General features: G+C 37.9%; 6 protein-coding genes across 6 annotated transcripts; 3 read left to right on the top strand and 3 right to left on the bottom strand.

Moving 5' to 3' along the window:
* Positions 1–200: 200 nt before the first annotated feature.
* Positions 201–1,735, top strand: BATDEDRAFT_11879 (uncharacterized protein; the record flags this gene model as incomplete). Its single annotated transcript, XM_006679285.1, has 3 exons — positions 201–530; positions 640–990; positions 1,109–1,735. The coding sequence occupies 3 exons, from the start codon at positions 201–203 to the stop codon at positions 1,733–1,735; spliced, it is 1,308 nt and encodes a 435-aa protein (XP_006679348.1).
* A 145-nt stretch (positions 1,736–1,880) lies between these two features.
* Positions 1,881–5,018, top strand: BATDEDRAFT_25340 (DNA polymerase epsilon noncatalytic subunit; the record flags this gene model as incomplete). Its single annotated transcript, XM_006679363.1, has 13 exons — positions 1,881–2,178; positions 2,297–2,609; positions 2,757–2,904; positions 2,971–3,105; positions 3,189–3,316; positions 3,396–3,453; positions 3,585–3,665; positions 3,729–3,858; positions 3,984–4,179; positions 4,268–4,382; positions 4,514–4,624; positions 4,710–4,847; positions 4,923–5,018. 13 exons carry the CDS (start codon positions 1,881–1,883, stop codon positions 5,016–5,018), a joined length of 1,947 nt encoding a protein of 648 aa, XP_006679426.1.
* A 162-nt stretch (positions 5,019–5,180) lies between these two features.
* BATDEDRAFT_89384 (uncharacterized protein) lies at positions 5,181–5,438 on the bottom strand (the record flags this gene model as incomplete). The annotated part of the gene is made up of 2 exons (XM_006679570.1): positions 5,181–5,297; positions 5,364–5,438. The coding sequence occupies 2 exons, from the start codon at positions 5,436–5,438 to the stop codon at positions 5,181–5,183; spliced, it is 192 nt and encodes a 63-aa protein (XP_006679633.1).
* A 1,385-nt stretch (positions 5,439–6,823) lies between these two features.
* Positions 6,824–10,020, bottom strand: BATDEDRAFT_89383 (protein arginine N-methyltransferase; the record flags this gene model as incomplete). The annotated part of the gene is made up of 15 exons (XM_006679569.1): positions 6,824–7,000; positions 7,075–7,191; positions 7,260–7,540; positions 7,643–7,693; positions 7,790–7,829; positions 7,921–8,005; positions 8,099–8,221; positions 8,309–8,361; positions 8,456–8,533; positions 8,645–8,666; positions 8,746–8,894; positions 9,006–9,169; positions 9,241–9,346; positions 9,440–9,660; positions 9,834–10,020. The coding sequence occupies 15 exons, from the start codon at positions 10,018–10,020 to the stop codon at positions 6,824–6,826; spliced, it is 1,854 nt and encodes a 617-aa protein (XP_006679632.1).
* Positions 10,021–10,188: 168 nt separating this feature from the next.
* On the bottom strand, positions 10,189–11,465 carry BATDEDRAFT_33281 (uncharacterized protein). The gene is made up of 4 exons (XM_006679460.1): positions 11,311–11,465; positions 10,918–11,168; positions 10,595–10,802; positions 10,189–10,493 (listed from the first exon to the last, which is right to left on the bottom strand). The coding sequence occupies exons 1-4, from the start codon at positions 11,452–11,454 to the stop codon at positions 10,323–10,325; spliced, it is 774 nt and encodes a 257-aa protein (XP_006679523.1). The 5' UTR covers positions 11,455–11,465; the 3' UTR covers positions 10,189–10,322.
* A 556-nt stretch (positions 11,466–12,021) lies between these two features.
* Positions 12,022–16,212, top strand: BATDEDRAFT_89322 (uncharacterized protein; the record flags this gene model as incomplete). Its single annotated transcript, XM_006679648.1, has 16 exons — positions 12,022–12,122; positions 12,333–12,589; positions 12,668–12,824; positions 12,901–13,004; positions 13,036–13,227; positions 13,350–13,531; positions 13,634–13,733; positions 13,812–14,047; positions 14,128–14,233; positions 14,302–14,360; positions 14,454–14,861; positions 15,567–15,618; positions 15,695–15,763; positions 15,845–15,925; positions 15,991–16,098; positions 16,160–16,212. 16 exons carry the CDS (start codon positions 12,022–12,024, stop codon positions 16,210–16,212), a joined length of 2,265 nt encoding a protein of 754 aa, XP_006679711.1.
* Positions 16,213–16,512: the final 300 nt, after the last annotated feature.

Here is a 16,512-nt window from a genome sequence, read left to right as displayed (position 1 = left end):
CTTGAAGCTAACCTGTATATTAACGTAGGGATGCAATGCATCAAAGACAAGTGGAGGCTTCAAAGTTTTCATTCACTAGCGGATTTCAATCTCAAAAAGATTTGAATCATCCTGAACAATCTTCCAGATCAAGACGGCAGGATGAGTTGCAATCATTGGGCAACAAAAGTGCTACGACAGCATCTGCCAATCCGAAATTCATGGACATATTTTTGGACCCAAATTCAGCACCTGCCCCTAATGCACGGTGTTCTGCTTTGGATGCAGCCAAGCAAAATGACGTTCCATCAGATGTTCGAATGCTCACCAGAGACTTTATTGACATGTCACTCTATCATCCAGTTTACGGATACTTTTCAAAGAAAGCGTATATTTTTTCACCTCCAGAAACAATTCAGTTCAATTCCATCAAAGACAACTACGAATTCATGAACCATATGGGAGATATGTACAAGGATGTAGAAGAAGAGTATATCCACGATTCGGATATTGCAAGACAGGTCTGGCATACTCCAGCAGAGCTTTTCAAAGTAAGAATATTTGCATTGATTTGGTTTTCATACCATTCATGATTTTAAATGGGATTGATCAAAACTCGAGCTTAATCACGTATTTCAACTCTGTATTTGCTTTGACTAGCCATACTATGGTTATGCGATAGCAAAACACATGGTTTCTGAATACAAACGAGATCCTCGAGGTGCTGATCGTATGATTATTTACGAAGTCGGAGCAGGAAATGGTACACTGATGGCAAACATTATGGACTACATTTTGATAAATGAGCCAGAGATTTACAAGACAATCGAGTACAACATTATTGAAATCAGCTCGCAATTGACAGGAAAACAACACAAATCAAAACTACTAAAGTCGCATAAAAAGGGGTCCATTGGATCTCATCGTGGTGTTCAAATCATTAACAAGTCTATACTAGAATGGGACAAGGTGGTTTCGGGAGCTTGCTTTTTTATTGCCATGGAAGTTATTGTAGGTTTAGTTTTGGTTGAGCGAGAATAACGCTTTTTTATAGATGTGTGTATTTTCCATTGCATGTTTCCATAACGATTTTTGACCATTTTGCTCAATTCACGAATGTTTAATACAGGACAACTTTTCCCATGATCTTGTTCGGTACGATGCTAAAACCAAAGAGCCTTTGCAGGGAGTTGTTTTAGCAAGTGCCGATCATGATTATGTTCAAGCATACGAGTCACTTTCTGATCCATTGTTGAAGGACTATCTAGATATTAGAGCACGAGTTGGCTACACATCGCCTATATTTAGCGGCTTATCTTTGATTTTAACTCATGTACAAAACCAACTTCCATTTGTTTCAAACATGTCATCTTCAGAGTTTCTTCCTACATCTACTTTCAAACTGATTCGACTCCTTAAGCAATACTTTCCCAACCACCGTTTAGTGGTGGCTGATTTTGATCAACTTCCCGACTCGATTGCTGGAGTAGATGCGCCTGTTGTGCAAACACGATACCAAGGCAGCATGGTAGCATGCTCTACCTACCTTGTTCAACCTGGATGGTTTGATATATTTTTTCCTACAAATTTTGAGTTGCTAAAAAGAGTGTATCGAGAGGTGACTGGCCGTGATGCTCAAGTGATGACCCAGCGCAAGTTTTTGGAGGAGAATGCAGATCTTCAAAAAACACGGACTCGGTCAGGCGAGAATCCAATGTTGACATTCTATGAAAACTTCAAATTCATACTTTCTTGATTCATGACACCATTAGCAATGATTGAATAAATATTGATTGTACCAGTTGATAAAAGTCACGTTCGGTCCCGTGATGCAGTTCGGACGAGTTTTGAAATGTCCACAATTATACAATTTTATTTCAACTTGCAATTCAAAGACGATCATGAGCACTAGCCATCAAATTCACCCAAATGGGGCTGCAAAGGCATCGTTTTCTGGCTTAAAGGAACCACAGACAGTAGATGCTCGTGCAAGACTTCTCAACCAAAGTCTCTATCGAATCATGACTAAAAAACACGGCTTGAAAATGTCTGCCGACACTACAAAGTATCTGGCACAAGTTTTTGCTGACTTTGTATCGGCTGGAAACGACGATTGCAATGACGCCAAACCAAGAATTGATTTAACGACCTTGACGGAAAGTTTAGATTACATTGCTCAGCATTATGTACAACAACAAGGTGGATCTCGGCTATTAAACTGTATCGGTGTATTATTCTGATACTGGATATGCATTGGACTTGTACCTTTGCTTCAAACATACATGCTGGTATTTAACTTTGGAACTTGTATGAATAGGCGGAACAGCAAAAGCAGTAGATCATGAATCGATGCAGAATGTAGTGAATGGAATATTTCTTAAAGGGAGTATCGGCAGTCGAGATGCTAGACAAAAACAGCCTGCCAGTAACTCAAGTGCTATTGAATTTAAAGGCAATGTGGAGGATCAAGGCATGAATCGCTATGAAAATGTACTTTACGATCCATCCAACGAAGCGGATGAGATAGAGCCAACTACCAACATTCAAGAAATTAGTCAATGTATAAGCATCATTGATGCCTATCAAGTTCCACACAATCAATACTGGGCCGATAAAAACACGTTTATCAGGTTAGGATTATGACTGGCATAGATTTTGAATTCCCAACTGGCTGGGATACTTACAATCTGGATCGCATCTTGACCAACTTATGCTTCAGTAGTCTCAATGCTAACATTGACTACTTTAATTTGCATTCCACAACTGTTTTTATCAAGTGTCACGTCAAAAGAAACACCCGTTGCATCTGCAGATTCTCGGACAGCACTGTTTCGTGATAGGTTTGACTTGCTTAAACAAAGACTATTGCGCAACGAAGCGTTTCGTGTTCCTACATTTACTGCTGATGACTCTTCCTATTTTCAAGTACGATTGATGCCATTTTCCATTGAATCTATACCATTCATGTATTTTCTAATTGTAGTTCTACAGATCACTCCTATTATTCATCTTAAAGGGAAAAAACCTGGAAGATATCTACTTTTCGGAATGCTTACAAGTATTCAAGATGGAAACTACCACTTGGAGGATACAGATGCATTTATTCAGCTGGAGTTTCAAAAAATTGTAAGGCATTTTATGCATCATACCAAATACGGAAAAGACTACAACCGGCATGCTGGTGTTTCTAACTTGCATTGATTTTCTAGATGCAGCAAGGTCCTGGAATGATTACTCGTAATTGTTTTATGCTTATTCAAGGGGACTACACTGACCAAGGGACATTCAAAGTAGATGTTATTGGGCATCCTTTACCCGAGCGTCGTGAAGACTCGATGTATGCACACATTTAAAAGCTAATCGCTGTTATACTAGACTGTATAAAATGTTGACATGCACATTTTTACCAAATTTAGATCGGCTTTTGGAAACAATGTAGACTTTTTTGGTGGTGCTCGGTTTTCTGATGAACAGGTTTGTGGATTGAAATGCATTCAAGAGTATTTTTGTGTATTTCAATACAGCATTGATTGTATTTTTATATTAACAGTACTGGTATGTGTATGGGGCCACTGCAACTTTTTGAAATTGATTCCTATATACAGCATGTTTTGGAAAAAATTGAATTGGATGCAGTCGATATATCGATGGTGTTTATCTCAGATGTATGGCTTGATCAAACGAGGGTATGTCATGTTTGAATCCATGTAACTAGTTACTGTCGCGCACAGACTAATCTAGTTTTACAGGTTTTGGATAAACTGAGAATACTTTTGAAGGGGTTTTCGGATGCAGTTGTTCCTCTGGTATTTGTTTTTTCTGGAAATTTCTCTTCTACACCTTATATTTATAACGGCAGTGAAAGCAAACGGTACAAAGGTATAGCTAGATATCGCTGCTTTTTACTCTCGGGCTACATATACTATTAACATTGCTTTATTAACTTCATTATTTGCTATCATTTGTCACTCCTTTTCTTTTGAAATCGTCAATGTTATCCCAAGCAGAAGGATTCGATAATTTGGCCGATCTTATTTCCGAGTTTCCTTTGATTGCAGAGCAAGCTCATTTTGTATTTGTTCCTGGGCCACACGATCCTTGGGCACCAAATATTCTTCCACGTGCACCCATTCCAAAATCGCTCACTGAAAAGATTCGACAAAAAGTAGTGCACACTTATTTTACCACTTCACCTTGCAGGTTTGTTAAGAATTTAAAATTGTTCAGTGCACTATTGAACATGTATGTTTGCTGTTATAAATGCATTTTCAAACCAACACTTTTGTAGAATTAAATATTGTACACAGGAGATTGTTATTTTTCGCGATGACCTAGTCAACACCATGCGTAGACATTGTATTCTTCCAGTCTCTGAAAATCATGATTCTCCACTTGAAGGCCACGTAAGTAATGTCATTAGTCAACTATACAGGGTTATATCTGTTTTTACCATCTGCGTAAATGTATACTGACACATTTTAATTATTCAATTCCACCCATTGATTTTACAATATTTGAAATGTATTGTAAATAGCTTGTATCAACACTGTTGGATCAAAGCCATCTAGTACCGCTACCCATAGATTTAAAGCCTAGATACTGGGACTATGATCACGCATTACGATTGTATCCACAACCACATCTGGTTAGCATTCTAAACTTGCTAAATTATTAGGCGCTTTGATTTATAAACTGATTTACTAAATATACTAAATTTTGAAACTGATTAGCTCATTCTTGCAGACAAGTACGATCCGTATCAGCAAGAGTATGAAGGCACACTTTGTGCAAATCCAGGATCATTTCCAAACACTGGGTATCAGTTTTTAATGTATCATCCATCTTCTCGCAAATGCGAACCAAGGCAAGTGCATTCTACATAATAGCATTACTAGTATAGATCCAGACCTTGCTAATTTGTTTTTAATCTGCTGTACATTTAGTCGAATTGGATAATATCCAACATATTTATGGTTCAAGGATTTTCAAACATTGTCCATATACACACAGTTGCCTTGATTCAATCTTCAATGCTTTAAATCCCAAAGATTGATCCAGATCAATAAAACCAGGATAGCAAATAATATTGATATATTGTATAAATACGATCATTTAGAGTAAATGCAACTGTCATAGTAGACTGCAGTGAACCAATGAAATGCGACTGTCTATCTGGTTGTAGCAAGAGACAATCAACAGTCTCATTTTCTACGCAATGCAATTGTATAACATTCTTTGAATGCAGCAAACTCTACTGAACAAGATCCTTGCTGAGTATCAGCAAACGTCTTGCTGATGCATGCACCATATACTGCTGCCTATTGAAAGAGAATCAATACATTGTCAAGCAGTTGAATAAAATAAACGATGCATAAAAGTCGTACCGTTTCAGAGCAAGATCCAAGTGCCTTTGCTAATCGTAATACACCCCGCTGAGTGGTGGACACAGGCTTGGTCATTTACTTGTGCTGAATTATTCCAGTGAGGAAAGTGTTCATTAAACCAAATTTTGGGTTGATTTGAAAAGCATTTGATAGTATCGAATTGGTAAGATTGGATTGCAGTCATCATGTCGATGAATAGATTTGATTTTGTTGCTGCTGCTGAGAAGCTAGCGATGATCACTAATGGATTGTGGACTGTTGTTGTGGATGATTTCAAGGTGAGAATGTGATGCTGGAAACCCAGAAACCGAGTGCATGGAATGACCTTTCAATGCATGTTCATACTAGATGCCATCACTGCTTCCCTTTCTGCAAAGATCTTTTACTATTCATTCTGACAAGATCATCCATTCAAAACCATCCAGTATATTGACTACAGTTGATTTTGAATCCCATTTGGATGACCATCAAGACCCAGCATGCTGTCACTCAATCGATGCTTCCAGTACAGCTGTAAATCAATCTACAATCGAATGCAAATTCGATATAGTTTATTCTCTGCCATGGGGATGTCCTGTTCTGTATTTCTCTATAGTTGATGATACTGGAATGCCATTATCCTTGTCTGAGATAATGCTTGTATTCAATATACAATCACCCATACTAGATAATAATGACTCGCATAGGTTTTGGAATACTGCAATCTCTATGCAGGTAGGCTATTTACATTGGATGAGTATTGTTGCATTGGTATACTCATTGAATGGTATTGATCGTGTAAATCTTAGGATCATCCTGTATACTCTTATCCCTGTTGGACGATTCATCCATGCAATATTCATAAAGCAATAAGCGAACAAATTCATTCCGATGCAACACCTTTACAGTATCTTTTACTATGGATAAGTATAAATAACCGGCTATTGAATTCTATCAATTTGATTGATATTGAGACAGTTGTTCAGGAAAAATAAAATATTCTTGTAATGGTTTTGTTTTGGAATAAACTGGTCAAGTAGTCGTTGCGCTTCACTATTGGAGATTGAACCAGCATGAAATACATTTAAACAAAGATGTGAATACACCAGCTTACTGGGATCGGTTGTTTGGTTCAAAAGTATACTTTGGTGATGCTTTTGTAAATATCGGTAGATTGTCTACTGACTCAAATGGCAAGATCATCTATTGTTTGCATTGCGTGTATCATGGCGACAATCTGGCTGGTTGATACAATCTTCAGCATTTCATATATAGTCCACGTTAATCTAAACTCATCCTGCAGTCAACAAACGCAGAATTCTCGTTTTCAAAATACTGCAATAGCAACCTGATTGTGACATTAGAATAGTTTTAAAGCATGATGGTGATGGTTGTCAATATTTTTCATTTTGCCTCATCTCTCTACTCATGCCTAGTGTGACCAGTTATGCGAGGTAATTTTCATGCCAGGAAATACAGAATCAAAGTCCAATCCAGAATGATTTACCGCCCACGTTGTGAATCATGGATGCTTCACCCATAACTGGTGTGCCATTAATGCATGGTATAACACACCATTCGTACCACACTTTATGAGTATTCGATAGTCGCCAAAAGTGCAATTCCACACTCGATCCCTTTGGTAGGAAAATGGGAATCTATTAAAATTGAAAATGGATTAAACCCATGCAACTCAAACCACCCAAAAAAGTTGGATGAACCAGTGTATTACCTTGATGGGGAAAAATAGAGGGAACCAAGAAAACATGCCATCTGAGTGAGTTTTTGGACGGATGCTAATCATCACATCCTTGTACAAGGTAGATTCAAAGTATCCAGCAATACCATGCTAAAAATCAAAAACTCTCAAATAAGTATCTACTCATAATATTCTCATAAATACAATACACTGTGTACCATCATTGTATCTTGTGATATATCAAATGAAGCCGAGCCATAGCGTGAATTATGGAGATTAAACTGTGGATGACCAATTGGACGCATATTGCACGGCGTAGGATGATCAAATTTCCACAACGGAACAGATTCTGCAATCTCATAAACTGATCTGAATTTGACCACATAGGGTGTCTCCATATGCTCTTCGTCATTGAATGAAGCTGCCTCTGTAAAAAGTTTAGAAGAAGACAGCGGTGCAATGTAGGACACGTACTGAGATGGAATGGAAATGCCACCATCTAAATTTTAACACATTTTTAGTGAAATCAAGATAAAAATGCATTTAAACCAGCAACTACCAAACAAGTCCAAGTATAACTTTAAAGATGTCGTGTACTTACCCTTGATCAATCTTTGAGCCCCATCTAAGCACTCGGGAGACAATTCATTATCTAATCAGTTGAACCCCAGTCAGTAATGATTATGAAAAATATATTGTCCATGGATTCAATAACTCTAGCGTATCTGGTCAAAATTTTGAAACTTACCCCCAAAAGATCCAAGCAATTCGCTGACAAGAATATCAGCCTAAATCAATATAAACTCGAGTAAATACCGATATCTAATATAAATCCAGTGAATCAATTTAAACTACGGTATGTAAAGCAAATAAAAAAACCTTGTCTTCGGGGTTCCAGTAGCGCATATCAATATGCACAACAGTAACTGCATCCCCCCATACAGCAGCTTTACGTGCGCGAAGTCTAGTTGTTTTAGAATTCAGGTTAAACAGAGAATGTATTGTCAGCCAAATAGCATGCACCATTGATAATGATACAGATCAAAGTGTAGCATACCCAACAACAGCATTTGCATTCTTTTCCACCGCATAGAGTTTGACTTTACGTCCAGCATCGGCAGCTGCTTTTAAAGATCGATCAACCAGTGGACCTCGACCTGCGCCAACAACCATAATTGTACTAGATATTATTCATGAACAGTTGTGTTGGTGGTTATATCATTCCAATGCAATGTTTTTGATTTCAGCCCAATTCAGTAAAACTTACGAGATAATGTCAGAATTTTCAGGTACCCGATCAATCAGTGCCCTGTATACAGCCTGTTTCCAATCAAAATTAAAAAAGTTGATAAACGAGACGTATCAATTAAGCATGCCATCACAACCAGGTACTTTTGACAATGCACAAACATACCATTTCATATTGCTGATATTTGATGGGATCTTTTTCGAATACCTCGTAAGTAGCAGATTCAAGGTTTTCCATCAGAGGCTGCCGTTAAAAGTACAAGCATGCCACATTTAAAAACACAATTAAAGCAACTTCTTTTTAGAAACAAGAATGAGTAATCGCTATATATACGTCTAAAAAGTAAAAATATACCTGCAAAGGAGCTTGGAGATAGCTTTTTAATGGCGACGATAGGATTGAAAAGTGATTAGAATTTGCTTACACATTTAAACACCTGAAAGTGCATGGCTTACTCGTGGTATCCGGCAGAAAATTGGTTGATAACATCGCCAGCAGGCAAATTTCGATTCAAAAACTCGATATACTCGCGATACAGTGAAAGTGTACCAGCTTTGTGTAAAGAGTCATTTGAAGGTGAAGAAATCACAAATTTGCAATCCGTCTAAAGTGTAAAACATCGAATTGTAAAAACAGGCTTGAAATTAGCAATATGGTAGAGTATCATTGAATTGAAATGACTTTAAAACGGATATATGAAAATACATTGAAATACCTCCATTAATTTCTGAATAAATGACTGATGGCGCTTGCTTAGTACAGGAAATCCTCCTTTGTTGGTAATAAATGCATTGGTTGGTAAAATAGCAAGTCGTATTGGTTCAGCCAGCCATTTTTCAAGCACTTCTGGACTTGGAAGTTCATGTCCAATTTCGAGTGCTATAGTTCAAGATAATAAATTTAGATTTTTAAAGTATACCAACTCTCTCCAATCACCAGCAATTACCCACCAACAACAAGCTTGACATTATGTCGACCAAGTATGCGAGCAGTATTCCATCGAGTCCATCCTTCGTTGTCATCTCCAGAAATGAATATGGGTATACGAATAAAAACCTATACCCAATAAACAACCAGGTAGATTCAGCTTAGACTTTTCCTGCTTATTATTAGTGATGTGAATAGATTCGATGAATATAGCAAAATCACCTGAGAATAGTTGAGCATGCCAATTGCTTCATTAAGACAGCGAGAGAAATTAATCATAGGTCCAGTGGTTGGACAGTAAAATATGACTCCAGACAATCCAATGTGCGATGCCCACTGAACCTGCTGACGAATGATTGTTTGGCAGTGCGAGACAGCCATCAAATCAGAAGATTCAACATCCATCCATGGAGCAATAGATCCGATAGAAAACGACGCATGTTCTAGCAAAGCCGAATATGTTGATTAAAATGATAAATTGAATTTTATAGTTTCAGTTATTGAAATAGCAATGCAATCAAGATTCAGTCTATTCCAGATCCAGAAAGTCAATGTAAAGATTGTCACACGACAGGTGTATGTCTGGATTTAAAAAAGTTGGATATGTAGCACGCACCTGGACCATTGAGAACTAGCTTATCATAGACAAGAGAAGCCGGAGGATAGCTGGCATCATCCAAAGCGATCGAACCGAATTTAAGGATCTGTGGAACCATAAAAGAGAATCCATACATTTGAGAATATTGCATCAGTTCATCGGCATCTTCATTGCAAAGGATTTCTAGACCAACAGTAGGCGACATTGCTCGAGAGTTGATTCGAGTCGATAAAACTGTTGGCTGAGAAATTTAAAAAAAATTAATTCCAATTTGACATTTTGTTCAAATATTTATGAACACGTTTGCCCAAAAGTTCAAATGGATTGACTCTACTTGCCATTACCCATCCAGTATTATGCTAGTAGCAAGTGTAAAGCAACCACAAAAACCTTTATTTTGTTTCTACCTCTTAATAAAAACAGCAAATCCACTTGAATGAGCTCAGTTTAAACACAACGTAGACTCGGACAGTTGCATTGTAAATGTGTTGATGCTTTAAAATTGAATTACAGATCTGCACGCACTCCAAATCCAGGACCGGTTGGTTTGGTTGTGAGAGAAGTTAATCCGGCGCGAGGCTCGCAGTTCATACGTCCAGAAACTGGTCCAGGTTTGGGAACAGTACCTTTTTTAATAGACTCTAGGAGTGATTTAGTAGCATCTACTGTCAGATCCTCCTAAAGTTGATTGAAACAGCTAATGAAATCAGTACACTTTTTTAACCGAGTCAACTAATGGAGTCAAATATCTACAAAAAACTATACAAGCCTCAACATACGTAATAATCATCATTGACAGCCATGACGGGAGCATTGACGCATGCACCAGCACATTCAACCTCTACCAAAGTAAACATGTTGTCGCTAGTGGTTTCGCCAAGTTTGATGCCAAGAGTTTCTTCAGCAGCCTTGACGATCGCATCGGATCCACATAGCTGACAAGGCGTAGTAGTGCAAACCTGCAAGAAATATTTGCCAACAGGATCTCTAAAAAACAGTTAATATGGCATGCTGAAAACTCAAGCATGAATCTATTGAATAGCAAACTGCACTTCAATATACTCCATTGCAATCTTATAGCACATTTCTCAAGATCGCCCACCTGTTATACATGGTGTAAAAAGTGGCAACCTCATAAACACGCATAGGCGGCATCTCTAGCAACTTGGCAATGTAATTCATGGAAGAAATGCTGACCCATCCAAGCTGTCTCTGAGCAAGATCTAAAAGAGGCATGGTTGCACCTTTTTTATACTGGGCTGGATACTTGGCAATGATTTCCTGTGCTCTCTTCATTTCAGCAGGAGTGAACTCAAAGGGAATGTCAGGGTTGTTGACCTTGGTATTGCGATGCTATATACATATGTGAGATGGAATCCAGAAATGCATACTTTATCAGAACCAATTGGACGCCAGGTATGGTCTCGATAGTCGATGTGCATTTGACACATTGACGATTTCCCGACTCTTTACAACTGCAATGTCATGCTCTTACCACAAATAGCTTGTCTGATGCAACAGCACAGGAGGAACCAAATGAACGGAAACCAACAGTCCTTGAAACAGCAGGTCTCTTTATCAGAGCATCGGCTGTTATGGAAGCAACACGAGCAATACCAGCAAGGACTCTCGACACCATTCCAAAGTCTGATTTGACGACAAAAAAGTGCGTGCGTAGAAATTGCGACTTGAATTCAACAATTGAATTCAAACTCAAGACTCGAGTCTATTCTTGCTGTTGGATCGTCATAGCGTGCAGCACTTGATACAATGACATACAATGCCATACAATGACATGTAATGAAATTATACATTGAATTGGTAGTTTATTCACGACTATTTAAAATATTTTATTCCAACAAAAAAATCAAAGGAATAAACAGGATCAAATCATTCTATTACTATACTTGAGATTCCTTTATCATTGTATTTGAACCTATATTCTTTGATGTCAATACGCTTCATTCGATGGATTGCAAGATCGTGGTACCTGAGGGTGTGATCATTAAACTCATTTTTGACATTGATTTTATCGTAACTATTTAGTTTGACCATGAGGAATACAATAGTGTGTTGTGGGAGTGACCGTATAAGCTATAATAACAACCCACTTTTTAATTTACATCAACCACTAAAAACGTCATGGATTACATATCTGATGTTATTCTGGGCTGCAACGTTCATTCCATCCACTGTTGTGGCAAGAATGCCAAAGTTTCCTACTCCTGGCTTGCATTCATTTGATGCCGGTTTGGCTGAAGCAAATGGTCGGATTGCTGCATTTGGAGATTTTAACGGAGACAGGATGTATGTAGTTTGACTCTATTGATCCATGGATATATGCTAGTTTTTTGGCCTGCCTAGACAATACCATATTAGATCTCAAGCTGTATCAAACTTGTCATCTTATTCAAATATCTGTGTACTAGGACGGACCTATTTATCCTCAGCACTGATCAAACTTCAATATCGGTTTATTTATGGAATCCAGGCATGCTAAAATACTATATATGCTAGACTCGCATCTATTCTAAATATATCTAATATAATTGTTCTAAATGCTTTAGGCCAAACAAAATTTGTGCGATTACCCACTACTAAGTTTAGTATTTTACAAAATGGTAAACCACTTTCAATCACAAACGTCATTCCGGGCGACTTTAATTATGACGGAAAACTCGATTTCATTTTATTTGGACAGAAAGATCCATTGAGCACTAGCGATAAAGAATTGCATTTCCAGCTGTTTTTGGGAAATGGTAAACTGAATTCAAGTAAGTACACCATTTAGACGATATTGAAGCTGTGGAGATTGCAAGCTTATCTTGTGTTTTTTTGGAATTGATTTACAGCCGTCGTCAAATCAGGCAGCGGAATTTCAGAAACAGCACAACCTTTTGTCATTGACTACGATGGACAGATGTATCCCAGTCTTTTGGGTCATGTTCATAATCAACCCAATAATCTGAGTCTATGGACGTTCAACACCACTACTAATTTATTTGACATGTGAGTATATTTTGAAAAAGGTTAAATACTCAAAGATGCTAATTGACACTTTATTGCTGGCACTGCAATGTCATAGTCGGCCGTCTAATTTTACACAAAATTCCCCTGCTGGTAACAGTTGCCAACTATCTCATCCTCATTCCAGTGCATTTATTGATATAAACGGCGATTGTTTGCCTGGTGAGTAGTTTATAATATCATTACCATTTAGATATGCGATCAATAAATGTATCTAAGACGCCTATTGTTTACTGTAATGATGCAGACGTGTTCTTGACATGCGATAAAGGGTCTGGTCGTCAAGGCTACCAGATTTGGATCAATAGTAAAGAAAATGGATTCGAGTTTGCACGATCGGGTGATCTTCCAGTTGGTTCTGGACAAATATCTTTTGCCGATATGGGTGAGTTGCAATGTTTTAGTGTATACTAGTTGGCTAAAATAATAATTTAAAATATATTTTGTATTTGACCAATGGTTTGCAATTGGATCACGACTAACCAACGCTAATTGTACATGTTTTAGATGCCGATGGAACAATAGACATGGTGTTTCCTGTATGCAACTCTGGTTCTTGTACAATCAATATAGCCTACAACCAGCAAATAGGACTATGTGTCGGAGACATTCTTGATAACTGCAGAGATCCTCATAACTTGTGTGTGGCTGACCCAGACTTCAAGTTTAGCTTTGCATCAACATCTCCGGTAATTCCTATGGTTTTGAAACTGTTGCTGTTTAATCGTCGCGTTGGGTTGTCTAGTTTTTATATTTAAATGACCATTCATTTTAACGGATTTTGGATTTAGAGATATGTTTCCATGCCCATTGCTGAACTGTTTCCTTTGGAAGATATTTATTTGAACGACCTTTCGTTTAAAGGAACCATGCCAATCCCTTTGCGAATTGGTAAGTTTTGTTGCCATATTTTACAACACATACCAGACATTTACTCATTTTTATAATATTTGATTTGTAAATCGGCAGGGGACTACAACAATGATGGATATCCTGATATTCTTTTTTTAAGTGTGTCGAAAACTTCAGCATCTAAAATATCTTCTCGACTAGTTCGATCTGTTCCATGTGACAATAGATGCACGCCAGAAGCGTCAGCCGCAGGAGCACGATCGTTTGTATCCGTGTACGAAGGTGTTGGTGTATTTAAGAGTTACCCAGACATGATACTGTCTGGTCTGACTTTTATGGATATTGATGAAGATGTAGGTAGAAATGTTGTTTATATACAAATACTTGTATATTGAAAAATAACCAAGGTTTCTTGAATAATATTGATTTGTAGGGGACATTGGATATTTTCATGACAGTACGGAACATCGATATGGGAATGCGAACCATCTCACTCATCAATAATTACTACAATGATGCATTTTTTCTCAAAGCAATTGGTATGTGATTAATTATTTGCTTATACTGTAAGTTACGCATTGCAAATACTAACTCTTGATTGCGTTAGTTCTTAATGGTGTATGTAATGAGTGGTGTCCTGGTCTCGAACCATTTCCAGATCCAAGGGTAATTATTTTATCTAGTGTTACAATTGAAGATACAAATGGGGTTTGTGTGCAGTAGCTGAACTCTATATTTCTTGCTTTTGGATCAACTTAGCCATATGGAGTCAATTATGCTGGCGGTACATTCAAATATACTGTTTTAGATACTAGAGGAGAACGTCGAGCAACTCAGGTCGCACAGCTTCCCCAGTCAGCATATATGTCACTTCATACGCCTTACACCCTTTTTGGACTTGGTCGTACCAATAACTACATTGAAGATTTGTTTGTTGGTGTATCCAGAAGAACCAAAGAACATGTCGCGGCATATCAAGGTGTGATTCCCAATTCGCAACTGGTGATCATTCCTTATGAAGCGGCTAGAAGCGGACATAGTCCAGTAGATTGGAAGCTTGAGTTGTATATGAATCCGAGTTCAAGTAGTGCAGGATTGATGGGCGTGCTTTGTGGAGCGATTACAATACTTTGCATAATAATCTGGGGTTTTGATTGGGCAGAAAAGGTGAGTTATGTTTAAACGAATGCCATGAATAACTGTTATTCAATATATAGTATTCAAAGCTAACGAATGCAACCTGACTAATTAGCGTGAAGATGAACTGGAACGTAAACGAATCTTGCATGCAATCAACTTTGATGCGTTGTGAATATAATAAACTGTTTCGGCCGGTTGAGTTTAAAAAGTTTAGATTACATCGAGTGCAAGCCATTCAGTCTGTTTAGTATTGCTGATTTCCTTTACACTTCCAGCCCACTGAGCATGGCATTCACACATGCACCTTCAACTCATCCATCTCGATATACTGTACAAGTTCGTTTTGCAGATGGCAGAGATGATGTTCCATTGATTCTATCACCTACACATCCAGCCACAGTCCAAGACATTCGACATCAACTGGCAAGTTCAATTCTATCAATTCGATAGAACCCGATACTAAGTTGTCATTCTAATCCAAAGTATTTGATAGGTAAACCAAGACCCTTCCCTTCAAGGGAAATACCTTCGACTCTTGCATCATGGACGAATACTGCAAAGCCATAAAACAATAGAGTCACTCTTGGCCTCATTGGATCTTACAGCATTATCTAATCCAGTGTTTATTCACTGCTCTATATCCGATACACCACCACAAAATATCAACGAGGTATCATGGCACACCAGTGGATTTTAAATGGTGTTTGCAGCTGATGATTGTCTGATGATTAGCAACCGCAACTGACAAGACGAGCACAAGGATTCGATCGGCTGGTTGAGCTAGGTTCGAGTTGTGTGACTGCAGGGTATAAGCATAACATGCTGACTCGATCTTCAAATATATTATATGGTTGAATTAGGCATGTCAGAACAAGAGGTTCAAGATCTACGGACACAATTCCATGCACTACGAGGTCATAATCCCGATGGTAAAGTTGAAAACTATCATCAGCGTTATTAAGCTTTATTCAAGTCGTGTAGTATTGTTCTAAATATATGGTTTGTAATAGAACTGCAGGAAGATTCATTAAATATAGAAGAAGATTGGATGGACAATCCTGGTATTGCTGGACAGACACCAGAAACTCTAGGTATATCATGAATGTCTTGTTAGGCATCTGTTCAATGTTTCAGTCACTAAAAGTGGATCATATAGAAACACACTCGGACATGCTTATTGGACTGATGGTTGGATTCTTTATGGGGATTCTTGCAATATACTGGATCAAGGAAGCTCGAATGTACAATCGACAACAACAATTAGGTATACAATCCAAAGCGTCGTTAAACTAACTGATTGAACTAATTGACATGCAACTATTTAGGAATCATCACTGGTTTAATCATCAACTTTTCGTTTGGTGCATTGCGACTGTAAGTGTCTGATTTAGAGTCATGCTTGTTTTTATCACTTGATCTAGTCTAACTCTGATGTCCTGTAGATGCTATTATGATTGGTAGGCTGGATCAGCCGATCGTATTGCCGGATCGTCCAAAACCGTTGTTAAACCTACCTGATGCTTATAATAAACAATCTTTACTGATATCACCCAAGCGACTGAAACCAGATGAAATAATCGAGTCAAGCTTATAAATACATGTTTATGTGGAAATAGATGGCAAGTGTTGAAAGCTCATTTCTAGTCCAGGACAGAAACTTGAAGGTGCATGTCAACTC

Source organism: Batrachochytrium dendrobatidis, assembly GCF_000203795.2.
Source record: "Batrachochytrium dendrobatidis JAM81 unplaced genomic scaffold BATDEscaffold_7, whole genome shotgun sequence".
NCBI classification, from domain to species: Eukaryota; Fungi; Chytridiomycota; class Chytridiomycetes; order Rhizophydiales; genus Batrachochytrium; species Batrachochytrium dendrobatidis.
This window is presented reverse-complemented; position numbering and strand designations above follow the sequence as displayed.

Bases quoted from the DNA above. Each gene is read 5' to 3' on its own strand.
- BATDEDRAFT_33281 (XM_006679460.1), bottom strand. From the start codon at position 11,454: ATGGTGTCGAGAGTCCTTGCTGGTATTGCTCGTGTTGCTTCCATAACA. The intron at 11,169-11,310 runs GTAAGAGCATGA...ATATGTATATAG, and splicing joins CATCAGACAAGCTATTTGTG to CATCGCAATACCAAGGTCAA. The intron at 10,494-10,594 runs GTATGTTGAGGC...AATCAACTTTAG, and splicing joins CTGTCAATGATGATTATTAC to GAGGATCTGACAGTAGATGC.